The 27470-nt window shown below is 47.2% G+C and overlaps 1 protein-coding gene across 1 annotated transcript; it reads left to right on the plus strand.

Moving 5' to 3' along the window:
* Nucleotides 1–738: 738 nt before the first annotated feature.
* On the plus strand, nt 739–26308 carry synm (synemin, intermediate filament protein). Its single transcript, XM_085972357.1, has 4 exons — nt 739–2093; nt 10594–10718; nt 18218–18285; nt 20456–26308. Exons 1-4 carry the CDS (start codon nt 1299–1301, stop codon nt 23200–23202), a joined length of 3735 nt encoding a protein of 1244 aa, XP_085828483.1. The 5' UTR covers nt 739–1298; the 3' UTR covers nt 23203–26308.
* The last annotated feature ends 1162 nt before the right edge of the window (nt 26309–27470 follow it).

Raw genomic sequence — 27470 nt, forward strand, 5'->3', positions numbered from 1 at the left:
GAATATTCCATTATGAGATCACATTTGGAACAAGTAATTAAAAAAAAAATTGTTCCTGGGATGTGGGCGTCGCTGGCAATGCCAGCATTTATTGCCCATCCCTAGTTGCCCTTGAGAAGGTGGTGGTGAGCCGCCTTCTTGAACCGCTGCAGTCTGTGTGGTGAAGGTGCTCCCACAGTGCTGTTAGGGAGGGAGTTCCAGGATTTTGACCCAGCGACGATGAAGGATCGGCCGATATATTTCCAAGTCAGGATGGTGTGTGACTTGGAGGGGAACTTGGAGGTGGTGGTGTTCCCATGCGTCTGCTGCCCTTGTCCTTCTAGGCGGTAGAGGTCGCGGGTTTGGGAGGTGCTGCCGAAGAAGCCTTGGCGAGTTGCTGCAGTGCATCTTGTAGATGGTACACACTGCAGCCACGGTGCGCCGGTCTATGTTATAAAAAAAATTTTAATTGTGGAATGGATAGGAGGAAGAAAGCGAGAACACGATCCTAGTCTAGCAGGAAAGGAATGCCACTGTCCATTCATAAGATATAAAGTGACCGAGGTACAAAGATTCCTAAAATTCACTACCCGCCAGAAGCTCTTGGATGTAAACTTCTGCACACTCTCCATCAGCGCTGCTTTGTGATCATCTTGGCATGAGGTGGGAGCCAAGCAGGGGAAGGACTGGATGACATCAGCCTTTCCTACTCCACGCCCCCACATCAACGTTCCTCTCCAGTTAGATGTAAGCTGAGACCTGAGGAGTGGGAGCAGACGGCTACAACGCTCAAACTCCAGACGGTTTTGTCGGGGCTGTTTTACTTACTGGGTTTAAAAGTTTGTAGAGCAGACCCTGTGTGGTTTTGCATTCGATTAAGTGCCTATTTTGGATTATTGAATAAGGGACACAAATCTTAAGCATCTATTTTGAGACTTAAGCTTTGCTGCACAGACCATGCCAAAAAAAACTGAACGTTGAGGATTTCAATTTGGCAACTTCAGAAATATGCTCCCTAGTCTGCTGATTTGTTGATATGCCACTTCTGGCCACAAGGGGTCAGGACCGCAGTCGAGCCTGTTGCTGGAGTTCTGAGTGAGTTAAAGGAGTTCCCAATGACTCAAAGTTTGTACCTCCCCCTTTAGAGCTGGTGCCACCTGTCAGCACTTGAAGAGAGAGACACACACAGATGCAAACAGTCTCTCCCTCCGCTGCAGGAGAATCACAAGATAGTGAGCTCGCACTAGTCTAAATAGTGCATTCAGTTTGAGGGAGAGAAACAGATTGGAGGAGTGGGAGCGGGAATACAATCCGGAATAATGTTACCATTCAGGTCCACTATTCTTCATGAAAAATCTCAGCTTCAAGAGCTCAACGGTCGCCTGGCGTCTTACCTCGCCAGGGTCCGGCAACTCGAGGCAGAGAACCAGCTCCTGGTCACCGAGATCCAGCACTTAAGAAGCGAGGGGAGGACAGAAGGAAAGAACGTTTACGTGGATGAGATCAATAAGATGAGATGGGAACTGGAAGAACTGGTGTTCGAGAGGGCGAAAGCTGAAATGCAACGACGCAAGGTGTGGCAAGAGATCCAGGAGCTACAGAGGCATCACACCATCGAACAAACGGTTTGTAAAGACATAAGCCAAGAGCTGGCTGAACATGAGCAGACCCTCGAACAGACCGAGACTGCCAACGCGTCTCTGGAGGAGTACGTCTTCCAGCTGCGGAGAGAATGCCAAACCTTGGCGGCGCAGCACGAGCGAGCGAAGCGGGAAATGAGGGAAAAGGTGCAGAGGGCTGCGCCGCTCCTCCTGACTCAGGGGTCTCGCGCCGCCACGTTGACCGAAGAAGACTACGAACGCCACGCCCTCGCCCTTTCGGAAATGTGGCAGGAAAACTTTGAGATCTACAAGAGCAAAATCGAAGAACTTGAAACCGCTGTCCAGCAGGACAAAGAGAGAGGCGAAGAGTTAAATGAGGAGAGAGTGTTTTTGATTAGGGAGATAGAGGCGCTGAAAAACGAACTCGAAGAACAATTTAATCTCCAAAACCAACTGGAACAAGATTTTTTGACAATTCAGCATAAGCGAGTTATGGATGTGGAGGAATACCAGGTGAGTGCATTTGGAAACACTGCCCTTTACACTTAACTATGTACATGTCAAGGGAAAAGACTTGGGTAGAGCTGTTTGAAGCTATAATCACTCCATGTTCAGTTCCATGGAAACTTGTTTATTAAGTTTATAGTTTTTAAAAATATATATATATTGCCTTTCACGACCTCAGGACGTCCCAAAGTGCTTCACAGCCAATGAAGTACTTTTGAAGTGTGGTCACTGTTGTAATGTAGGAAACACGGCAGCCAATTTGCGCACAGCAAGCTCCCACAAACAGCAATGTGATAACGACCAGATAATCTGTTTTAGTGATGTTGGTTGAGGGATAAATATTGGCCCAGGACACCGGGGAGAACACCCCCTGCTTTTCTTCGAAATAGTGCCGCGGGATCTGGTATCAGTGTGTTGATTCAGCGGATGTCAGTCGGGGTAACAGCTGGGACCCTGGGATTGACTCAACAAGGGAGCGGTAAATCAGCCAGGGTTGCTGATTCTGATGTAAAAACAGAAAATGCTGGAGATACTCAGCAGATCAGGCAGCACCTGTGAAGAGAGAAACAGAGTTAACGTTTCAGGTCGATGACCAAACATTAACTCTGTTTCTCTCTTCACAGATGCTGCCTGACTTGCTGAGTATCTCCAGCATTTTCTGTTTTTATTTCAGATTTCCAGCATCTGCAATATTTTCTTTTTGTATTGCTGTTTCTGATTACTGCCTGGGGGACCCCCCTGCTGGGAAATGGTGGAGGGGGGAAGGGGGTGGTGTAAACGTTGGGTAAGGACTGGATCAGGCTCAGCTGAGAAGCTCTCCACAGTCGAATAGCCTGCAGGCTCACACAGAAGGAACACCCGCTTAGGTGAGATACCAGGAGGGCATTCGGCACTCGTGGAACCTTAGGCCAAGAAGAGGCAAGAGAAATGGGGAGGAAACTGGGGGCAATTTCTTTTTAAAAATCGCACCCTTTTATTAGAGCAGTGTTCGGAAGGAAGGGTAAAACTGTGACGAAACACAATTTGCCGTTGCACATTCCATTCAAACTCGATTCAACTTGCGATTATCAGCGTGCTGCCCCCGAGCTACTAGATGCCCACTGCAGGTATCAATAGTCCCCAAGGTACTCGCTCGAGATGACAAAAAGAAGCTCCGAGGGAGTTTAACCCTTCAAAAGCGGCTTCAATAGTGATTTTATTAACTGTGTCACTCATTTCTCAAGGCAGCTGTGAGTGACCGACGGTTTAAAAAAAAAAAATTGTTCCTGGGACGTGGGCGTCGCTGGCGAGGCCGGCATTTATTGCCCATCCCTAGTTGCCCCCTTGAGAAGGTGGTGGTGAGCTGCCTTCTTGAACCGCTGCAGTCCGTGTGGTGAAGGTGCTCCCACAGATAGAAAGGACCTATTTCCCTCAGCAGAGGGGTCAAAAATCAGGGGGCACAGATTTACAGTAATTGGTGGATGGTTTAGAGGGGATTTGAGGGGAAATTTCTTCACCCAGTGGGTTGTGGGGGTCTGGAACTCACTGTTGAAAGGGTGGTAGAGGCTGAAACCCTCATCACATTGAAAAAGTACTTGGATGTGCCCTTGGGATGCTGTAACCTGCAGGGCTACGGACCAAGAGCTGGGAAATGGGATTAGGCTGGATAGCTCTTTGTTGGCCGGCGCGGACACGATGGGCCGAAATGGCCTCCTTCCGCGCTGTAACTTTCTGTGATTCTATGCTGTTAGGGAGGGAGTTCCAGGATGTTGACCCAGCGACGATGAAGGAACGGCCGATATATTTCCAAGTCAGGATGGTGTGATGTAGCGGATCTGCTCAGAGAGAACTTTCTTAAATTAAAAGAACTTGCATTTATATCGCACTTTATCCCCTCTCTCTGAAAGATCCCGAAGTGCGTCACATACTGTGCAGTTACTGTTGTTATACGGGGAAACATCACAGACATTCTCGGCACAGCACAAAGTTGCACAAACACCAATGAGATGAATGTCTAATGATGTTTGTGTTTGGATGAGGGAGGAATGTTGGCCAGGACACTAAGAGGACAACTTGCTCATCTTCAAACGGAATCTTCAACATCCACCTGAACAGCCAGACAGGAGCTCCGTTGTTTCATTCTGTTGTTACGTTCAGTGTGGGCAATGTTGGTGAAGATGGCAGAGAGATACAACTGCTCCCCTTGCTGTAGTCACTAAGCATAAACAGCTTGGTAGTATAGCATTCAAGTTCTAATCTTCTTCTGCATTATTATTTCACTATGTTCTTGTATAATATTTTCTGTAAAAAGTTTCCACACTCTCCATGCAACGTTTCATACAGAGTTCAATATCACACACATTTCAGGATCTTTGTTTAAGTGCAGTGAAGGTCATACAAAGTTGCATGGTTGTGTACAATAGGGCAAAGGGAGTTTGATGACAGGGTTGGGGTCATCCCTAAGCAGTGGGATAGGATCTTGCGGTGAGAAGGGTGAGTGGATGAGGTAGGTTATGGCAGTAGCCTAAACCTCGCCGCCTCTCCACCTCCTTTAAGACACTCCTTGAAACCAACCTCTTTGACCAAGCTATTGGTCACCTGTCCTAATCCTTATGTGGCTCGGTGTCAAATGTTGTTTGTTAACCCTCCTGTGAAGCACCTTGGGACGTTTTACGACGTTAAAGGCACTGTCTAAATGCAAGTTGTTGTTGTTGACGGTATGCAAGTTGTCAGAAACTGTTTGCTCAGCTGGCTTCCCGAGATGTGGGAGTTAGGGGATGGGAGGCTAGTTCACAGAAAGAAAGACTTGCATTTCTATAGCGCCTTTCACAAACTCAGTGCGTCCCAAAGCGCTTCACAGCCAATGAAGTACTTTTTGAAGTGCAGTCACTGTTGTAATGTAGGAAACGCGGCAGCCAATTTGTGCACAGCAAGCTCCCACAAACAGCAATGTGATAATGACCAGATAATCTGTTTTTAGTGATGTTGATTGAGGGATAAATATTGGCCCCAGGACACCAGGGAATAACTCCCCAGCTCTTCTTTGAAATAGTGGCCGTGGGATCTTTTATGTCCACCTGAGAGAGCAGACGGGGTCTCAGTTTAACGTCTCATCCAAAGGACGGCACCTCCGACAGTGCGGCGCTCTGGATTTTTGTGCTCAAGTTCCTGGAGTGGGACTTGAACCCACAACCTTCTGACTCAGAGAAATTGGGTTCACATCTTCTGGTGTTTCCACCATTCCATGTGCAGCCTCTGCATTACTTGCTCAGCTTGGCAGATGTCCCACATGCTCAGATCACGTGCTTGTTACAGGCACCATCTTGCTGCCTGGTGGGGTTAACAGGGCTTCAGTTTAAAGGCTAGCACCTCTGACAACTCAGCATAGAAAACATAGAAAACATAGAAGATAGGAGCAGGAGTAGGCCATTCGGCCCCTCGAGCCTGTTCCACCATTCAACAAGATCATGGCTGATCTGTGACCTAACTCCATATGGGAGGCTAGGGTGAACATCGACAGGCTATATAGCCACTGAGAAAGTCAGAACTGAGCCCAGCTTGCTATCCTGGCACATTCCAGCAGGAGGCACTGGATACAACCAAGGGCTGAAATCCCGGCTCCTTTATCCCCCCACTCCCTTGCCCAGAGTATCTCCCTTGCTGCTCCTGCCCTGGCTCAGAGAAGCTCACGCAGCACGATCCAGGAATCAAACCCTGCCTGTGCGCTCTTCCTTAACTTCTATTCAATTCCACTTTGCCCGTGGAGATGCCAAGCAACAACATTTCTCAGCAGTCGATACCGAGCTCGGGGAATATTTCGAGAAGCACTTGGTGACGGAGAGAATGAAATGTTGTTTGTTTAAAACTTTCATTGTTATGGGAGCCCAGCAGTCCTGGATCTGAAGTGTTGGACTTTTGCCAACGAGACCCAAGTTTAGTGCCAGTCTTGCCTGATATTTGCGGCTTGGTGTGTACTCAGCTGCCAAGTCTGTCCGTCCGTCTCTATGGGGCCATCAGGGGAATAGAAACTAGCTGCAAACAATGTTGTTCATTTTCTCGCCCTCTCCCCTGAAGGTGCTGACTCTTGCTTGGGTACAGCTCCCTGAGCACTGGCAGCTCTCTCCGCCGGCCTGCCCAAGTGGCTAGCTGTAAGAACATAAGAAATGGGAGCAGGAGTGGGCCATTCGGCCCTTCATATCTGAGCCTAGAGAGTGAGTGTTGGCCAGTTATGCGGCTGAGGAGGTGGAAAGAGGAGGCAGAAGGGATTCACAGCCAAGCCAATCCTGTCCTCACCTACCATCCATGCTTTCTATAGCTGTCGCCACTCAATAGAGATTGGGGGGGGGGGGTGGGGGAACCCTGGCCGATTTGCGTTACTCCTCACATGTCCAGGGGCACTGCTGAGGCCTCCTGTATCTGCTGCTCTGGCTGAGATCGGGTAGCTCAGCACTGACCAGGGATTGGAACTGGGACCTGATCTGATCTGATAGCAAAATACTGCGGATGCTGGAAATCCGAAATAACAACAGAAAACGCTGGAAAAACTCAGCAGGTCAGGCAGCATCCGTGGAGAGAGAAACAGAGTTAACGTTTCAGGTCGAAGACCTTTCGTCAGAACTGGAAAAAAGCAGAAATCCTGTCGAAGAGAAGAGCAGAACTTCTTCAAGGTGGGCATTCCTAGAAGAGGTGGCAGTGAACCAAACACAACACAGAGTTCAACAATTTCAGATCATAACCTCGGCCCCTATCACACATATATATTTTCTTCTTTTTTTTTATCCACACTTTTTGTTTGGCCTTTTTTCCTTCCCTCCCACAAGGCAGCTGTCTTTCATTCTGCCAGCGCAATTCACACTTCATCGAGAGCCATCCCTTGTTCCTTAACCTGTCCCATTACCACCTCCTCTCACCTTGAGTATCTCTTAATGTCTCTCAATGTCTCTCAATCTCTCCTGCTTTCTATCCTATCACTGACCTTCCCTTTTGTTCTTTCATCCCCTCCCCCTTTTCCCAGCCCCTAAACCTGTTCCATTTCCTGCTTTTTTCTCAGTTCTGACGAAAGGTCATCGACCTGAAACGTTAACTCTGTTTCTCTCTCCACCGATGCTGCCCTGGCCTGCTGAGTGTCTCCAGCGTTTTCTGTTGTTATTCCTGTCTGATCTGCGTGGCTCAGTGCTTCACAGGACAGTCTAGTTACCAACTGAGCTGAGGGTGGAACTCCGGCTGGTAGAAGGCAAATTAGCCCAGAAACATCAGGTTTGAGCTCAGAGAAAGGCCTCCAGATGTTGCGGGCATCATTTTTTTGGCAGTTAGTTTGAATGATGCCTCCCACATGAGATGCACACTGTATTGGAGCACTATTTTATAATCTCTTTAATAGCTGGCTGCACTTCCATCCGGACAGATAACAGTCTCTTCCGACATTGGGATCCTTCAGCTAATGTGTCAGCTGTGGCTCAGTGGGTAGCACTCTCGCCTCTGGGTCAGAAGGTTGTGGGTTCAAGTCCCACTCCAGAGACTTGAGCACAAAAATCCAGGCTGATGCTCCCAGTGCAGTACTGAGGGAGCGCCGCACTGTCAGAGGTGCCGTCTTTCGGATGAGATGTTAAACCGAGGCCCCGTCTGCTCTCTCAGGTGGACGTAAGTAGATCCCATGGCCACTAATTTGAAGAAGAGCAGGGGAGTTCTCCCCGGTGTCCTGGGGCCAATATTTATCCCTCAATCAACATAACTAAAAAACAGATTATCTGGCCATTATCACATTGCTGTTTGTGGGAGCTTGCTGTGCGCAAATTGGCTCCACTTCAAAAAGTACTTCATTGGCTGTAAAGCGTTTTGGGACATCTTTCTTTCAAGTCTTTCTTAGTTACCTCCTCTCAAGACTCTGGTTTCTAGTCTACTCGCAACACAGTCCTCTGACACCAGGGATCAGCCCCGGGTGTCTTCTCAAAGCGGCCACCAGCAGCTGGATTGCCCAGTCAATGCTGAGCGAAGTTTCACATCTGTGAGCGGTACCTGAAAAGATGCGAGATTGCTGAGGATGCGCACTAGATAAACGATCAAAAATAAAAGCCTTTTACCCTAACCTATAATGCTATGATGGGCAGTTGGGCAGTAGCACAACTCACGCAGGATACAGTTCCACCGATGCCAACCACTTGCTGGTAGCTCACCCGAATGGCCATTCGAGCTATATTTTGCATGCTGTTATCACGAAGGAGAGGGTGGGAGCATCATGGTTGAGTCTCACCCAGCACACACACACACACAGGCACATCCCAGTTCACTGCAGTGCTCCTAAATCACTAAAACAGATTACCTGGTCATTATCAGATTGCTGTTTGTGGGAGCTTGCTGTGCGCAAATTGGCTGCCGCGTTTCCCACATTACAACAGTGACAACACTTCAAAAAGTACTTCATTGGCTGTAAAGCGCTTTGGGACGTCCTGAGGTCGTGAAAGGCGCTATATTAATGGAAATCTTTCTTTTATCTTTTTCCTACTGCCCCCAGTTTGCATCAGGTAGACTCGGCACAGAGCAGGGATAAAATGTGGGCTCTCCCTGGCCAGCACAGCACAGCACAGTTCATTGGTGCGCTTACTAACTGAGTGATCGGGAGGACTAATATCTTCATTTTCAATTTGGAAAATAGTATTTAGAAACCAAGTCAGTTAATTTGCTTCCTTTACACGATTAAATCTTTCCATTCAAAAGTCTCAGATATATAATCATAGAACACAGAAGGAGTCCATTCGGCCCATTGTGCCTGTGCCGGCTCTTTGAAAGAGCGATCCAATTAATCCCACTCCCCTGCTCTTTCCCCATAGCCCTGCACATTTTTCTTTTTAAGTATATATCCAATTCTCGCTTGAAAGTTACTATTGAATCTGCTTCCGCCACCCTTTCAGGCAGCGCATTCCAGATCACAATAACTCGCTGCGTAAAACATTTCTCCTCATCTCCCCTCTGGTTCTTTTGCTAATTATCTTAAATCTGTGTCCTCTGGTTAACGACCCACCTGCCAGTGAAAACCGACATCCTTTGTGACTGTGACAAAGGTAAACTATCCCTCCTCGTCCTTCTTGACTTGTCTGCAGCCTTTGACACGGTTGACCACTCCATCCTTCTCCAACGCCTCTCCACCGTCGTCCAGCTGGGTGGGACTGCACTCGCCTGGTTCCATTCTTATCTATCTAATCGTAGCCAGAGAATCACCTGCAATGGCTTCTCTTCCCGCTCCCGCATCGTTACCTCTGGTGTCCCCCAAGGATTTATCCTTGGCCCCCTCCTATTTCGCATCTACACGTTGCCCCCTGTTGACACCATCGGAAAACACGTCAGTTTCCACATGTACGCTGACAACATCCAGCTCTACCTCACTACCACTTCTCTCGACCCTTCCACGATCTCTAAATTGTCAGACTGCTTGTCCGACATACAGTTCTGGATGAACAGAAATTTTCTCCAGAAGACCGCAGCCATTGTTTTCAGTCCCCGCCACAAACTCCGTTCCCTCGCCACTGACTCCATCCTTCTCCCTAACATCTGTCTGAGGCTGAACCACACTGTTCGCAACCTTGGTGTCATACTTAACCCTGAAATGAGCTTCTGACCATACATCCATGGCATAACTAAGACCGCCTATTTCCACCTCTGTAACACCGCCCGTCTCCGCCCCTGCCTCAGCTCATCCGCTGCTGAAACCCTCATCCATGCCTTTGTTACCTCTAGACTTGACTATTCCAACGCACTCCTGGCTGGCCTCCCACATTCCACCCTATGTAAACTTGAGGTCATCCAAAACTCGGCTGCCCGTGTCCTAACTCGCACCAAGTCCCGTTCACCCATCACCCCTGTGCCCGCTGACCTACATTGACTCCTGGTTAAGCCTCGATTTCAAAATTCTCACCCTTGTTTTCAAATCCCTCCATGGCCTCACCCCTCCCTCTCTCTGTAATCTCCTCCAACCCCTCAACACCTCCGCGATATCTGCACTCCTCTAATTCTGCCCTCGAGCATCCGATTTTAATTGCTCCACCATTGGCGGCCATGCCTTCAGCTACCTGGGCCCTAAGCTCTGGAATTCCCTCCCTAAACCTCTCCACCTCTCATTCCACCTTTAAGACACTCCTTAAAACCTACCTCTTTGACCAAGCTTTAAGACATCTGCCCTAATTTCTCCTTATATGGCTCGTGTCAAATTTTGTCTTATAATACTCCTGTGAAGCGCCTTGGGACGTTTTACTACGTTAAAGGCGCTATATAAATACAAGTTGTTGTTGAGTAAATAAGGCGAAACTATCAAAACCTCTCATGATTTTGAACACCTCTATTAAGTCTCCCCTGAACCTTCTCTTCTCCATTGGAGAACAGTCCCAGCTTCTCCAGTCTCTCCACATATCTGAACTCCCTCATCTCTGGTATCGTATGCCGCTTGGTGAGATTTGGTGTTGGATTGGATAGTGAATTATGAGCTGCAGTATAGGCAGAAGTATAGGACTAACTGTGTCTTGGTTGTTGTGTACAGCGGGTGCTCGATTTGCTGGAGGATGAAAAGCAACAACACATGTCAGCCATTACACTTAATCTCAAAGAGCAACAGCAGCTGATGAAGGTGAAGATGGGACTCAGCCTTGAACTTGCTACCTACAGGTAATGTTTTGATCTCGCCCTCTTTGACAGTAGGCTTGACGCGTAGTTAACAGGAATGGGTATAACTTCAAATTTGAACTACCCAAAATTCACATACAGTAAACTCTTGTTTAAATGGCAGTTTAATCAACCGGAATACTTTAATAACCGGCAAAATTATACAGGAAACTCTTTTAACCGGCACCTAACCGGAAATCTCTCTTAACCGGCAAAATTCAGGAGTAGGTTCAGGTAAGTTTTACTATATATTAGTGGCCGTGTAACCGGGGTTCCTGCACTTGTGGCCATGCAACAGGGACTCCTGGATCTGTGGCCGTGTAACCGGGACTCCTGCACTTGTGGCCGTGTAACCGGGGTTCCTGCACTTGTGGCCGTGTAACCGGGACTCCTGGATCTGTGGCCGTGTAACTGGGGTTCCTGCACCTGTGGCTGTGTAACCGGGGTTCCTACACTTATGGCCGTGCAACAGGGACTCCTGGATCTGTGGCCGTGTAACCGGGACTCCTGCACCTGTGGCCGTGTAACCGGGGTTCCTACACTTATGGCCGTGCAACAGGGACTCCTGGATCTGTGGCCGTGTAACCGGGACTCCTGCACCTGTGGCTGTGTAACCGGGGTTCCTACACTTATGGCCGTGCAACAGGGACTCCTGGATCTGTGGCCGTGTACGGGGCTCTCGTACCTTAGTAAGTATACCTCTCTGTAATCCGGACTTTTTGATCAACCGGCACCACGCCGGTCCCGTCGGTGCTGGATAAAAAAGAGTTTCCTGTATCTCAATACAAAACAACCCCTCAATAACCGGTAATCTTGCTGATTCTACCATACATTTAACGGAACGTTCTGTAGGAGCGTACCCAATTATACAGTACATTTTGTGATTTGTTATTTTTGTTTGTGTTAAAAATGGCCTTGGTAGGTATCCCTCTCTGTTATCCAGAATTTTTCATCAACCGGCACCATCCTGGTCCCATAGGTGCCGGATAAGAAAGAGTTTACTGTAGTTAGAGTTTGATGTGCAATATGGGCCTGTGGCTAATGGAGACTTCTTTTAAAATGGAGAAGACCAGGTCAAAGGCCAAGGCCCACAGTGCAGGACAGGGCGGAGACTGAAAGGGAGTAGGAGAGAAGACAAAGTAACTCAGGCCACTTGTGACTAGGGGATGCCAAGCTTTGGTTTTAAAAGGGGAAGGGGTACCCGGAGGAGGCGAGGAATTCCACAGTTTTGAGGGGGATCGAGTGAGATAGAGTAGGAGATGAGTCTTGATTTCAACACAACTCAGGGAGCAGGAAGAGCATTTCAGGCAGAGGAGGAGGAAAGTTCAGAGGAACTGTAACCGTAGTAGCGTCATCAATGAAATAAGAACAAGAAAGGTTGCAGTGGAAAAAAGGAGGTGGGATACCAGAGGTGAAATATTGCCCATCAGGTTACAACCATTTTCTTTTATTCTAGTCTATTCAGGAGCGGGAGGGACGTGCTGGAAGAGTCTCCTGTTAGGAGACTATTACTCAAGCCTTGGACTGACTTGGGATTACAGAAAGTTAAAGCAGATACCTCCCAGGCTAGCCCAGAAACAAATGTATTCAATATATAAACCACTCGAACATTACAGAAATAAAGGCAATTGATGATTGGAGGGGACACCTTAAAAGGAAAACTAAAAGACTACATCACCCCTTTACAAACAGTGACATGAGAAACCAGTAAAACACAAAGATGTATAGATGTTTGGCTTGCTAATCCAAGGTAAGAACATAAGAATTCGGAGCGGGAGTAGGCCACGCGGCCCCTCAGTCCTGCTCCGCCATTTAATAAGATCAGGGCTAATATTTTACGTGTACAGAACCATCAAATAAAACGTTGCCTCATTGGTGGTTAAACCTTAAACCAGAACACAAAACTCTGTCAATATCAGCAACTGGAGATACAGGTTGAGCGTCCCGAATCCGGCAACCTCGGGACCGAGGCCGAGCCAGTTTGCGGGTTTTTCCGGACTTCGGAACATGTTTCTGGTGTCCGAAGTCCGGAAACGCCCGAGCCCAGGTTGCGATATTTCCGGACTTCGGACATCAGAAACATGTGCCGAGTCCAGAAATGCCCGGGCCCAGGTTGGTGCTATTTCCGGTTTTTGGTAAGCCTCCCTCAGGGTGTCCGGATTCCGGAACATTTTACGGATTCCGGACCTCCGGATTTGGGACGCTCAACCTGTAACTGGAAATGAATGGCTATGTGGCTTTAAACTTGGCCTCTGAGGTCCATGCTTTCTACAAGGCCCACAAAGACAACGGGCTGGATTTTACTCACTGGAGTTTAGAAGATTGAGAGGGGATCTCATCGAAACCTATAAAATTCTGTCAGGTCTGGACAGACTAGATGCAGAAAGGATGTTTCTGATGGCCGGGGAGTCCAGAACCAGGGGTCATAGTCTAAGGATAAGGGGTAAGCCATTTAGGACTGAAATGAGGAGGAATTTCTTCACCCAGAGAGTGGGGAACCTGTGGAATTCTCTGCCACAGAGGGCGGTGGAGGCCAGTTCATTAAATATATTCAAGAAAGAGTTGGATATATTTCTTGAGGCTAAAGGGATCAAGGGGTATGGGGAGAAGGCAGGGACAGGGTACTGAAATTGGATGATCAGCCATGATCTCATTGAATGGCGGAGCAGGCTCGAAGGGCTGAATGGCCTACTCCTGCTCCTATCTTCTATGTTTCTATGTCAATGGGGAGCTTTTGGAGGCGGGACTCCCACTTGTTGGGTTTTAGTCCCGCCTCCATCAACTTGTGGCCAACCCACGCTATTTTCCCTTGATTGACCTTGTTAAGCCCACCCAGCGGGCTCAGCAGGCCAATTAAGGGAAAGCCAGTTACAGGTGATGTCAGCGAGTGCCGTTTCATCTGTCAAGAGCTTTTGACAGATGAAATGTCAGCGTTTGACGGCTCTGTGAAGCTGTCAATCACTGACAATCTGTCTTTACTCAAGGTTCAATTAGAAAGCCTTCCTGACCAGAAAGCAGAAGGCTGCAGCTTTTGACAGTTCAGCGGCCATTCTGCTTTCTGTGCCGGTGAGCTGAGGGACTCCCGAGACCTGAAGGGAGGAAGCCTGCAGGAAGAAGCAAAGGTAAGTAAAACTTATTAAAACACTTTACACACACCTCACACACTTACCTCTGCATACATGCACCCATTACTCACCTGCACACCGGACATCTCGGCCCCTCCGACCCCCGCAGACCGACGGCCCGCCTCGCTGACCCTGGCGAGGTTCGGAGCCGTCGGGAAGCCCACACTTCAGGGCTCAAAATAGGGATTAGCCAAAAAACTGCCTGTTAACTGCCTGTTAACAGGCAGTTAATTGGCATTAATCCCCTTCCCACCTCAAGGAAGCGGGACCCGGCGCGGGTCGGCTACCCGCCTCCGGGCAAGATGGCACGGAGGCGGGTCGGGGGGCGGGTTGGGCACCCGCCCCCAAATTCTGCCATTTTCCCGGCAGTCCCACCTCCAAACCCGCCTCCCCAGGGCTGGCGAAATCCAGCCCAACATGTTTAGACACCCCTTCATCAGAGGAGCAAATTAAGATACACTTAAAATAAAAAATAAAAGTTGGAGGAGGAGTGGAAACTTAAAATATATGGGTTTTTTTAATATGAGAAATCACCTCTGGAAATACTAGAATCGCTTTGTCAACAATTGTCACTGAACACCCCCATTAACAGACTGGTGTGGCAAGCTCGCAAATCCGGCCTTTCCTTGCTGGGACTTGGGTTGGGATTCGGTCCTGACTAACGGGAACAATGTCTCCTCAATTTGCTGGCTACAGGAGTCTTATTTGAAATTGCGGGCGGGCAGTCTCAATCTTGCTGGGCATGAGTCCACGAAACAGAACAGCTTGTAACTTGGCATCATATGAGCGATCTCACTCGGAGGTGTGATAGATGCTCATGCGTGCAATGGAAAATATGGATCATGCTGGTGCAGCAAGAGGTGCTTTATTGAGTTGAAGCGATCATGTTGCTAGGGCAAATAGGGCGGGAGAGCTTTATATCTGGTTCCCGACCTGGGAGTTCTTGATACTGACACTGGATATGAAAGATAGAAAAGGTTTTGCTCTCCGGCACTGATATCACCCACCTTGATACATAGATAAAGTCAACAAAAAGTACGATAGCAAAATAACAACAGAAAATGCTGGTAACACTCAGCAGGCCAGGCAGCATCCATGGAGAGAGAAACAGAGTTAACGTTTCAGGTCTGGGACCCTTCGTCAGAACTGGAAAAAGCTGGAGATGTAACAGATTAGAGGCAAGGAAAGGGGGTGGCTGGGGGGAAAGGGGGAGAGGAGGAAGGGACTGAAGGAATATTTTGTGCTAATGTAAGAGGCAGGAAAGATAAAATGTTGCAAATGGAGATGGCAAAATCATACGGCCTGAAGAAGGGGGGCAAGGGTTTATAATCTGAAATTGTTGAACTTTATGTTGAGCCCAGAAGGCTGTAAAGTGCCTGACATGAATCTTGTCATTCATGTGAAAATGACTTATGTAATAATACTGGGCGGCCTGCTGGTGGCGCTGTCCAGGGAGAGTATAAATACTCGGGCATGGGCCCAGCTTGCTCAGGACATTCTTTAACAGGAACTAGTGAAGGACACAACTAGATCTCCATGTTGAAAAACAGTTGATTAAAGCCTTGTTTAATACTCAAACCAAGTGCCTAGTAGTTTTCTTACCTCAGTGCCTAATCGAAAGATGAGGTGCTGTTCCTCGAGCTTAAACTAGTACAACTCCACCACAATGAATCCTGAGCTAACTTCATATATTTGAAGAACAATTTTGCCAATTGAATGATTTCCTTATTGAAACCCAGTCACTGCCACTGAGGCATAGAGTTTAGAAGATCCTAGGTTTGAGCCATAGTCTTTGCTAAATGAGATTATCTCAGTTGGGACACCACAGTTGGCTTCAGTGTACCTGGGCTGGAGAGGATTAAATCAGCTGGGGTTCCTGATCACTATCCAGTGGGAATTGAGTTTGTGTGGATGCTGGGGGAGAATACCACTGGGTTCGGTCATAATACCCTTCATAGGGGGAGTCCAGAACCAGGGGTCACAGTCTAAGGGTAAGGGGTAAGCCATTTAGGACTGAGATGAAGAGGAATTTCTTCACCCAGAGAGTGGTGAACCTGTGGAATTCTCTACCACAGAAGGCCGTTGAGGCCAATTCATTAAATATATTCAAGAAGGAGTTAGATATATTTCTTAAGCCTAAAGGGATCAAGGGATATGGAGAGAAGGCAGGGACAGGGGACTGAATTTGGATGATCAGCCATGATCTCATTAAATGGCAGAACAGGCTCGAGGGGCCGAATGGCCTACTCCTGCTCCTATCTTCTATGTTTCTATGTTGAATAGACAACATTAACCGCCTACTAACAGGTGGAAGATCAAACTGTACTCTGTTAATAGTCAACAAAGCATAAAGGCCGGCATGGGCCAATTGGGCTGAATGGCCTGTTTCCATGCTGTAAAATTCCATGTAATGCTTCCAGGACCAGGGAGAAAACAAAAGGGAAATGGCCCCAAAAAATAAAAAGCCCAGTGGCCAAAATCCTGAATCTACACTTTAACTGACAATGCCAAAATGTTGTTGTTCCCACCACTACATTATTCTGCAAAATGCTGCATCGTGTTTTTCTTGGAATTGGTTTCTGGTGATTTCATACTCCACTCCATCAAACGGGCCGACCGTTGCATTGAGCTGTGCCAGCCCTTAACAAACTGTTCCACTCTGGCTCCCTGCATTTGAAACACTCCAGCATTGTTTCTGGAAGCTTGAGTTCAGCGCTTTTTTTCTTCTTCTCCCTTTTCAACCCCTTTTGACATTCTGTTTACCTTCGAAGTCTCAATGCAGCCACTCCTCATCAACCAGATCACTCAGCTTTACAACGCAGCTATCACACGTGGGTTCCAGGAATCCTCGGGTGACCTGATATTCCTCAACTCAGCGACTGTTAGTATCCTAACTGAAGACAGACTGTAGAAGAAAGAGTGGGGCGTGGGGAGGGAGAGAAGGAATTAGTCACTTTTTCTTTGAAGGGAATTGATGTAAGAAAACTACTAGGCACTTGGCCTGAGTATTAAACAAGGCTTTAATCAACTGTTTTACAACATGGAGATCTAGTTGTGTCCTTCACTAGTTCCTGTTAAAGAATGTCCTGAGCAAGCTGGGCCCATGCCCGAGTATTTATACTCTCCCAGGACAGCGCCACCAGCAGGCCGCCCAGTATTATTTCATAAGTCATTTCCACATGAATGGCAAGATTCATGTTAGGAATGATGTAACATCTAAATATAGCCTCAAGAATCCACCATTGTTACTGGTATTTATGAATTTATATATTGTAATGGTTAGTTTATGAAGCTCGATGATAGGTTAGTGGATCAGTGGACTGCAATGTGCAGTATTGAGTCATTTGAACCAGAAGATCCCAGGTTCAATTCCCCGGTCTCTGCTGAACTAATGATCTGAGCTGGGGTAGTGATGGCGATGCTACACTGGGCCTCAGTACCCCTTGGGTTAAAGAGTTAAAACAAAAGCATCCATGGTTCCTGGTCCTGATTACTATGCATGAGTAGATTGGGCCTGTACTCTCTGGAGTTTAGAAGAATGAGAGGTGATCGCATTGAAACATAAGATTCTGAGGGGGATTGACAGGGTCGATGCTGAGAGGTTGTTTCCCCCTGGCTGGAGAGTCTAGAACCAGGGGCACAGTCTCAGATTAAGGGGTCGGCCATTTAAGACTGAGATGAGGAGGAATTTCTTCACTCAGAGGGTTGTGAATCTTTGGAATTCTCTACCCCAGAGGGCTGTGGATGCTGAGTTGTTGAGTATATTCAAGGCTGAGATCGATAGATTTTTGGACTCTAGGGGAATCAAGGGATATGGAGATCGGGCAGGAAAGTGGAGTTGAGGGCGATGATCAGCCATGATCTTATTGAATGGTGGAGCAGGCTCGAGGGGCTGTATGGCCGACTCCTGCTCCTAATTTTTATGTTTTTCTCACCCGATGTCCATACGTGTGATAAGAATATTGGGCCCAGCAGAGTTACAAACCTGCTGACACTCACTGTATAGGCAAGCACATGGAGAATGGCCAACTTGGGCAAGAGAGCATATTCCCCCACCCCACCCCACCCCTTCCTAGCCCAGAGCTGAACTGTTGTACTCCTTCTGCCATTCTGGTGGAGGTGAGCTAATTCAGCACAGACAAGGAATGAAACCAGGGCTGTTGGGCTCAGTACTGGGCAGTCCAGTGAACCATCAGGGGAGTCTGATAGGATTCTATTGTCAAACCCTGGGTGGGTCTTATCTGAGGTGCAGGTGCCCTCAACCGTGTCCAATAATCACGCCATGCTTAGACACTCCACCTTACCCTTACCCTGTCTGGGATAAATGTGTAAACCTATTACAAATTGCCTTGACCATGAGATTAATTGTCTTGACAGGGCTTTATTAGAAGCAGAACACACCAAACATCAGGGGATAGAGGAGCATCTGCGAAATGCCAGACAAGGTAAAACTATTTGCTAAAAAGGATTTATTTATTTTGAGTGCTCAGACTCTGCTTTTCAGCTAAGCACAATATGCAAATTTCTGAAACGTATTCTTCGGACTACTCCTATAGATAGATTTACATCCAACCTGCTATTTTTCCCCTGACTGCAAGTCTTACTGTCTTGAAACTATTGGCTGAGAATGGCCCCGGTGGCTGAGCTGGTGAAGTGTGGAGCTCGAGTTGTGCTGGGGAACAGGTCTCAGTGTTGCACTCTGTTCTAGGCCGAGTTAGCTGCAGTAGGGGAGATACAATCAGCCTCAACAGCTAGTTAGGAGAAAAGTCCACTGTTGCTGATTGCTGACAGCACGGTGGCATAGTGGTTCGCACTGTTGCCTCACAGCGCCAGGGACCCGGGTTCAAATCCGGCCTTGGGTGACTGTCTGTGTGGAGTTTGCACATTCTCCGCGTGGGTTTCCTCCGGGTGCTCCGGTTTCCTCCCACAGTCCAACGATGTGCGGGTTAGGTTGATTGGCCATGATAAAATTTGGCCCTTAGTGTTAGGGGGGATTAAATATGTGGGGTTACGGGGTTATGGGGATAGGGCTTGGGTGGGATGGCTGTCGGTGTAGGGACCGGGTGCTAGGGTTTGGATGATCAGCCATGATCTCGTTGAAAGGCCAAATGGCCTACTCCTGCTCCATGTTTCTATGTTTCTATCTGAGGAAGGATGTTCTTGCCATGGAGGGAGTGCAGCGAAGATTCACCAGACTGATACCTGGGATGGCAGGAATGACGTATGAGGAGAGATTGGGTCAATTAGGCTTATACTCGCTGGAGTTTAGAAGAATGAGAGGGGATCTCATTGAAACTTATAAAATTCTAACAGGACTAGACAGACTAGATGCAGGAAGGATGTTCCCAATGGCGGGGGAGTCCAGAACCAGGGGTCACAGTCTAAAGATAAGGGGTAAGCCATTTAGGACAGAGATGAGGAGGAATTTCTTCACCCAGAGAGTGGTGAACCTGTGGAATTCTCTACCACAGAAGCCAGTAGAGGCCAATTCATTAAATATATTCAAGAAGGAGTTGGATATATTTCTTAAGGCTAACGGGATCAAGGGATATGGGGAGAAAGCAGGGACTGAATTTGGATGATCAGCCATGATCTCATTAAATGGCGGAGCAGGCTCGAGGGGCCGAATGGCCTTCTCCTGCTCCTAGTTTCTATGTTTCTATCCAGTTTCTATCTCCTGACAGAGAGTGCATGCTGGGTGAGGGCAGGGCTAGGCTCAGTCGTGATGCCCACACCCACTGTGACGATTCACAAATGAAGAATGGTATCAGAGGATGACTGTACCCCGACACGAGGCAGTGCCTTCCAAAGAAGAGGGGATAAAAACAAATCTCCATTTTCATTTCAATAGCAAAGTACTGCGGATGCTGGAAATCTGAAATAACAACAGAAAATGCTGGAAACATTCAGCAGGCCAGGTCTGAAATAACAACAGAAAATGAATGCTGCCTGGCCTGCTGAGTGCTTCCAGCATTTTCTGTTGTTAGTCCATTTTTATTTATTGTGTAGCTCACCAAACTGACAGATTCCCCCCCCCCACCCACCCACTCCTCCTCCTCTCCCCCCTCCCACCCACCCCCCCACTCCTCCTCCTCTCCCCCCTCCTCCCCCCCTCCTCCCTCCTCCCTCCCCCCCCTCCTCCCCTCCCCCCCCACACCCTCCCTCCCCCCCCACACCCTCCCTCCCCCCCCCACACACCCTCCCTCCCCCCCCCACACACCCTCCCTCCCCCCCCCCACACCCTCCCCCCTCCCCACACCCTCCCCCCTCCCCACACACACCCTCCCCCCCCCCACACCCTCCCCCCCCCCCCACACCCTCCCCCCCCCTCCCCTTTTCCTAACCCCGGGACACTGAGAACATTTTTAGTGTCCTAACTGCTGCCTTGGCTCAGATCAACTAACTCAAGGCAGCCTGGGGATCAAACCCAAGACCTTCTGATCTGTACAGTTTAGTGTGGCATGGGCCGGTGCTTTTGCTCACATAGTCCACAAGGCAGCCTTTCCAGACTTCTTGAGTAGTTTTCTCTCATCAGCACTGAAATCAGTCATTTTTTTGGTACGCCTGTGAATGTGGAAATGGACTCTTGTATTAAATGACTTATTATTTCAACAGGCGCAGACACAAGATCACAGACCTACAATGTCGTGGTACGACCGGCACTGGACACTCTAGGTGGAAAGAAATGGAAGACGATCGACATAGATATTCCTTCAAGCTTCAGGAGAGATACAGTGATCATCAAAAAAGGGATAACGCCAAAACCCGGCCCATCCAGAATACCTACAAGAAAGATTATTAATGGTTCTTTCACAAATGGAGATCTGCTTTATACTGACGACAAGTTGTCTTCATCAATTCAAAATGTAGCTTCTTCAGCGAGGTCAATGAATGCCAGCAGAGGTACTGTCAGGTTTACGCCAGCGTCTTCCGACCCGTACCGTACGATGAAGGAAGCTCCGGTTCAGCACAGAGAGTTTCCAGAAAAGGTTGACAGGAAGAGTCAAGTGGTATTACATGGGGAAGAACGTGCTGTAGATGTGGCCACACACAAATCCAAGATAAGTGTCAAGGAGTCAGTCAATGATAATAAAAGTGATGTTTCGCGTAATGAAGAGAACAGAGTCAAATCTCGGAGTTCAGATGAATTGCCACAATCTTTTAGTGAGGTGCAAGATTATGATTTTAATGGGAGGCCTACTGAGCCAACCGAAGAGGAAGAGTACGAGAGAGCGCCTTCAAAGGATGTGATAACAGTCAAACGTGCTCCAAATGAGGTAGAATTCAAAGTAGACTTCAGTAATGTGGGGCCACTGATCACGCCTGACAAATACATCCATACTACAGAACCTGAGGCAGGTGCAGAAATAACATCAAAGTATTTCCAATCAGATAATGTTACAGAAAAGAACAAAGAGGAACCTACAATGGAAGCTGCAGAAGAGATATGGACAAAAACCTCCACAGAGAAGTCAAATGATAATCAAGGAATTATTATCTCCAAAGAAGGGACCTTGACAAATAATATTGGAATTGGGGACATCATTGAAACAATCATAAAACCCACTGATTTGGAAAAAGTGAAGGTTTCACCAGAACCTGCCATCACTTACCATATTGAGGAGAAGGAAGTTCTGGATGATGGGACAACCAAAAGAGAAATCACCATTCAATCAAGAAGAGAAGAAACTGTTGAGGTGACAGATGAGTGCACACTTCAAGAAATGCTGAATAAGGATGTCAACAGTCCAGAGCTTCAACCGAAAGGGGCTTTGGAGCATTTAACAGGGTCAAAGGCAGAGAGCTTCATAGGTGGACTGCTCAGCCTTGGCATTAAGGGAAGAGAAGCTCCAGGGAAAGTATCGGTAAATGTTGAGATGAGTGAGCAAACCACAGAACCATCTGCTGAAGCTGATGATTCTTCGATGCCTGCAGACACTATTCCATTTTCTTTTGGAGCAGAGGAGAATGATCATGAGGAAAAAGATGGCAAATACGAAGAAGTCTTAAATATCACAATGACTGCTGCGGACTTTAGGAAAACAATGCTATCAAATACAGAACCGGAGCTGCAGAAATTCACGGCGAGCTCATCTAGCTTTCCTTCTTCAAATGAAAAAGCACCAGAAATGGTTAAGGAAGAAGCAGAATTGTTTGGAATAAATGAAACAGAGATGAGGTTGCAATACCCTCAAGGCGATGAAGGCACAGCAAAGGTTAAACAGACCAAAGCCACACGGCAAGATTCCTTCTCAAAAGAACTCTCTGCACCGTGCGTAATCGAAGAATCGATTAAAGTTCCGCACAGTGTTCAGGCATCCATTGTAGAAATACTGAACAAGGAAATGGAGGATCCTAAACTTAAACTGAGAGGAGCTTTAGAGCAGCTGAAAGGGGCTGTACCAGAGAGTCTGAGAGATGAGCTTTCCATACTCACTAGAGATGACCAAGAGGGATCTGACAACGTATCAATTAATATTAAAAACATCCAGCAATCTTCACAGAGTGGCGTTGTCACTATAGAGGCGGAAGTGAATGTGTCACAAAGCCTTGACCCAGAAGACTTTTATTCAATGGAAGAATACAACGAAGATGAAGAAAATAAAGATGAACTAGGGTCGGGTCTAAAATTTCTTAATACTCAGCAGAAAATACAGGAATTATTGAGTGGGAAAAGTCTTAAAATGGTTGATACTTTGCACGATGATGGCGGAATCAAAGTTAAGGTCGGCGGTATTAAAGAGCAGCTCATGGCTTCGCCGGAGACCAGTGCAAGAGATATGGAAGACGCTGATGAATATACAAGTTCTCGAGATCACATAGGTGGCCTAGCTGTTCATGAAATGACTGAGTCAAGTGAAATGGAAGGTGACCTGTCTGATCAAAGTGCTTGGTCCCAAAAGGAAACGGTTAAGATGTATGGAGAAGAGTTCATTCAGAGAGTCTCGGACCCTGTTGATTCTTCAGTAACCCTTCACATGAATGTAAACAGAATGATGTCAATGCACACCACTGGAGGTGATAAAGAGGGAGGTATGACATTCGTAACTCAGGAGGAGGAAGTGGCTGAAGGGACAGATGGAAGGAGGCTGGACGATAATGTTTATTGGTATGAAGAATGGGAATCTGGGAGCAGAGGTGTCCATGAAGAGGGTCTTACTGATGCAGTTCAAGAGAAAGATCTACAAGCGTCTGATTCGGAACTAATGCAATACTCTGCTTCTCCAAATGTCCTGACAAAGCGCAGGATTGTTGTGTCTGAAGACAACACAAGAGTGGTTCACGGTGAACAAAAAGTTGCTGTTACGTACCTTGACGAGGACCAGTCAGATGACTTTCCTCAGTCTGATGATGAACTGTAAGGAGCCTTCGAAAGAATGGATTAGGTTTTGGAACTGGAAGCTAGTGAATAGAGATACAATTAGAGGGTAAATGACACTGAGCAGAGATTATGCAGTCTCACTGTAATGAGATGCTTTCATGGTTTGATATAATACACGGCTTGCAAGATATTTATCTGGTGCATAACCCAGCGTGTGCGTGTTACACTGGTGACACTTCTGGTTACCCGAGGCCTCATAATGTCACAGAATTCTAAATGGAAAATAATTCTTTGCAAATAACCTTGCAGGTGTGATATAAAATAGTTTCTGTTGACTTGACTTTTCAGAAGTGATTTTAGGCAAAAGAACGGATTATCGCTGTCCAAGGGGTTTGACCGAATGTAGTGAGACCGGCTGGTGGACATTGCAGTGATGTATCTGAAGTGTCCACAGAGCCAAAGGGTCTTACAATATTTTAGCGCTGATTTGACGTCTAACAGTCACGCACAGTTGGCTACAAGTCAAGTTGCTGTGCTGCAGAGTTTAACCTGCAGATAACTGAATTTAAGACTCCTGTGGATCAGCCATTCAAAAACTTTCCAGCCCAAACAATATTACAGTAATAAAAGTATTCAGATGTCAGGTTTGTTACTAGAACAGGCAATTAAAAATTAATAATTTTAGATCATTTCAAAACAACATTAAACACTTACATTTGGCCTGTTTCTCTATTCTCTTTTTATAACTTTTTATTTCTAACAAATTGTGCTCGATCCCCTTCACCTTACTTTTCACTCCATCTCCTTGGGTCCCATCCTCCGCTTTGGAGGCGAGCCTCACATTGAAAAACCAGGCCCTCTGATTAACTCTAAATTAGTTCAAAAAGGCCGTTTTATTCCAAAATTTGATGCCCAGTCTAAAGATTGATGTGGTCACGTCATAGATAGTTTTAAAGTGTCAAATCAGGAAGCACCATCTACAGGGCAGGATACCATGTGCCTGTAACCAGGAGCCCGACCACAGCTGGGTGCGATAACTTGGTAGGAACAGAAGAGTTAGGAGCAGGAGTCGGCCATTCGGCCCCTCGAGCCTGCTCCGCCATTCGGCCCCTCGAGCCTGCTCCGCCATTCGGCCCCTCGAGCCTGCTCCGCCATTCGGCCCCTCGAGCCAGCTCTGCCATACGGCCCCTCGAGCCTGCTCCGCCATTCGGCCCCTTGAGCCTGCTCCACCATTCGGCCCCTCGAGCCAGCTCTGCCATTCGGCCCCTCGAGCCAGCTCTGCCATACGGCCCCTCGAGCCTGCTCCGCCATACGGACCCCTCAAGCCTGCTCCGCCTTTCAATAAGATCATGGCTGATCTTCAACCTCAACTCCACTTTCCCGCCCGATCCCCATATCCCGATTCCCCTAGAGTCCAAAAATCTATCGATCTCAGCCTTGAATATACTCAATGATTCAGCATTCACAGCCCTTTGGGGTAGAGAATTCCATTCCGAGGATTCAAATTTTCATCACCTGGTTGCATAGTGCAGTTCTGCTTATTATCAATAAGAAAATAAATGGATTACCATATAAAATAACTTTCATAATTTAAATATTAAAATTTTCTTCCATCGTGAGAGATTCTGCATGCGCCATGCCTTATTCCCTTGGGTTTACAGTGCTCAGAATAATTTTTAAAAAGTTCACAGAAGCTAAAAATGATTCATATTTCTCCCAGTAAAGTGCATGTGGAACATCTGAAAACCACCGTGGTAATTTTAGTTTCCTGCTTCCCTTATGCCCGGAGATATAACCTGCATCTGTATTAGCAGCACTCACATGCATCGCACCAAATATAGCACTATTCTTACTAATTTATAAGTAAAATTAGTCTGAATATCAGTAAGAATCCAAACTACTCAATAATGGTCTAGCTGATTAGATGCTTTAATCAGTAACGTGTCACAGGAATGTCGGAGTAGATGCCCAGAGTTTGGATTGAAAGCTTCTGTTATGTAGAATGAGGAATGAGTGGGGGATGTATTACAAAATGACCTGAATCATTTTTATGGTTGTAAAGAAAGATAGATCTTGCATTTATATAGCGCTTTCTACGACCTTAGGACGTCCCAAAGCGCTTTACAGCCAATGAAGCACTTTTTGAAGTGTAGTCACTGTTGTAATGTAGGAAACGCGGCAGCCAATTTGTGCACAGCAAGCTCCCACAAACAGCAATGTGATAATGACCAGATAATTTATTTTTTAGTGATGTTGGTTGAGGGATAAATATTGGCCCAGGACACCGGGGAGAACTCCCCTGCTCTTCTTCAAAATAGTGTTGTGGGATCTTTTACATCCACCTGAGAGCAGACGGGGCCTTGGTTTAACGTCTCATCTGAAAGACAGCACCCTCTGACAGTGCAGCGCTCCCTCAGTACTGCCCCTCCGACAGTGCGGCGCTCCCTCAGTACTGCACTGGAGTGTCAGTCTAGACCTTCTGACTCAAAGTGTAGATGTGTGGCACTCTGGTGTAGATGCTCCCCATGACGGAGTAGCCTTCTGACACTTACCATCAAAGTTCACGCATGCAGAACCTTGGAATGAGGTACGAGAGGGTGACTGGTGCCTGTGGAACTGTACGCGGTGCAAGCCACAACCTTGAAGGGAGGAAGAACTGAGCAAATTGGCCAATTAACCCTGACACAACAAACAGCGCCATCAGTTGCTAATGACACATTTATCCTTGCGTGTGTGCTAACATCAGAATGGAAAAATGACAAGTGATGCTTTTTGTTCTCCAGTGTTGTTTTTGTAGCTGGATAGATTATAATGAGCCTTTTGTACCTGATATTAAGCTTCATAGACTGCAAGCTGATAAGTGTGCGTGGAGGTAAGAAAGCCCAGCCATAGTGATATTTGTGAGTTAGTGCCGGCTGCCAAGAGTATTGGGGATGAAATCCTCTCTGTTCTTCTGAGGTGAAGTTCACTACGGAGGAGATGGTTAATGCAGGGTTACGGAATGGCTAAGCTGAAGATGATAATTTAGGGTTGATATACACATTATAGGCACAGTTATTCTCTGGCTCAATATATACCACTTTGCAATTGTTTCCTGTATTCTTTTGTAAAAATGTTTTAATTTAGCAGTAAAACATTTCTTCAAATTCTAGAATCCAGTTTTTTATTTAAGTTGCTGTATTACATGCTCGTGCACTGCGATCAGTGAAGACGTTAAACCTGCTCAGTGGTTCAGTCTCGCCCTATCCCAGACTAATGCGATGAAAGTTTCCTCTCACTGTGAGGCCATGAGGTAATTTTTGGTCGTGTTTCCGCTGCAGTGAAACTGCCCCAGCGTGGCACTAAATTGGCAATCTCCCCCCAGAGGGGTTTTCGGATGGCTGGTGTGGGAATGGGAAAGATCATCAACTGGTGCAGTCGGGCGTGCTCTTCTGAAGCGAGGCAGCTTGTTGCAGAGGAAGCTTCGCTCCACAGCTAACCGTGCTCTCTATGACTAGGGGGTTGCTCGATGCCCTGAATCTCCATGGGGCTTCCTCCCAGTCTCCCTACCCAACTTCAGGGAGAGTCATCGAGTCAGGCTCGCTGTAGAGCAATCCAGTCAGTCCCATTCCCCCGCTCTATCCCTGTAGCCCTGCAAGTTTATTTCCCTCAAGTGTCTATCCAGTCTCCCCTTGAAAACATCGAGTGTCTCCGCTTCCAGCACTTCCGTCGGCAGCGAATTCCAGGTCGTCACCACTCGCTGCGTAAAAAAGATTTTCCTCACATTCCCCCTGTATCTCTTGCCCAAAACCTTAAATCTGTGTCCCCTGGTCCTTGTACCATCAACTAGTGGGAACAGCCTTTCCCTGTCTAGCCTATCCAAACCCGTCATAATCTTGTACACCTCTATCAAATCACTCTTCAACCTCCTTTGCTCTAATGAAAACAAATCCAGCTTCTCCAACCTGTCCTTGTAGTTAAGATTCCCCATCCCCAGAACCATTCTGGTAAATCTCCTCTGCACCCTCTCAAATGACTTCACATCCTTCCTAAAGTGTGGTGACCAGAACTGGAGGCAGAGAGCTCGCGAGAACCCCAAGTGCCTGTCATGGGAACTGCTCCACTCCTGAGGCTCAGCTTGATGAGAGCAACGTTTAGTGTAGAACAAGAGGCCTAATGTACTGTGTACTTTTAAAGTTCATTTAGCAGGTATTGTGAATGAAGAAAGTCCCTCCAATCTGTACCATTGCTTCACTAAAAGATGACTGCTGAATATTAATCTGTCGCCGGAACAGAAAATGTGTCCATTTGGAAAGCTGCAAACAGCCA

This window comes from Somniosus microcephalus, chromosome 32 (assembly GCF_052327205.1).
Source record: "Somniosus microcephalus isolate GS21.2 chromosome 32, FLI_Smic_1.0, whole genome shotgun sequence".
NCBI lineage: Eukaryota > Metazoa > Chordata > Chondrichthyes > Squaliformes > Somniosidae > Somniosus > Somniosus microcephalus.

Bases quoted from the DNA above. Each gene is read 5' to 3' on its own strand.
- synm (XM_085972357.1), top strand. From the start codon at position 1,299: ATGTTACCATTCAGGTCCACTATTCTTCATGAAAAATCTCAGCTTCAA. The intron at 2,094-10,593 runs GTGAGTGCATTT...TGTTGTGTACAG, and splicing joins TGGATGTGGAGGAATACCAG to CGGGTGCTCGATTTGCTGGA. The intron at 18,286-20,455 runs GTAAAACTATTT...TTATTTCAACAG, and splicing joins TCTGCGAAATGCCAGACAAG to GCGCAGACACAAGATCACAG.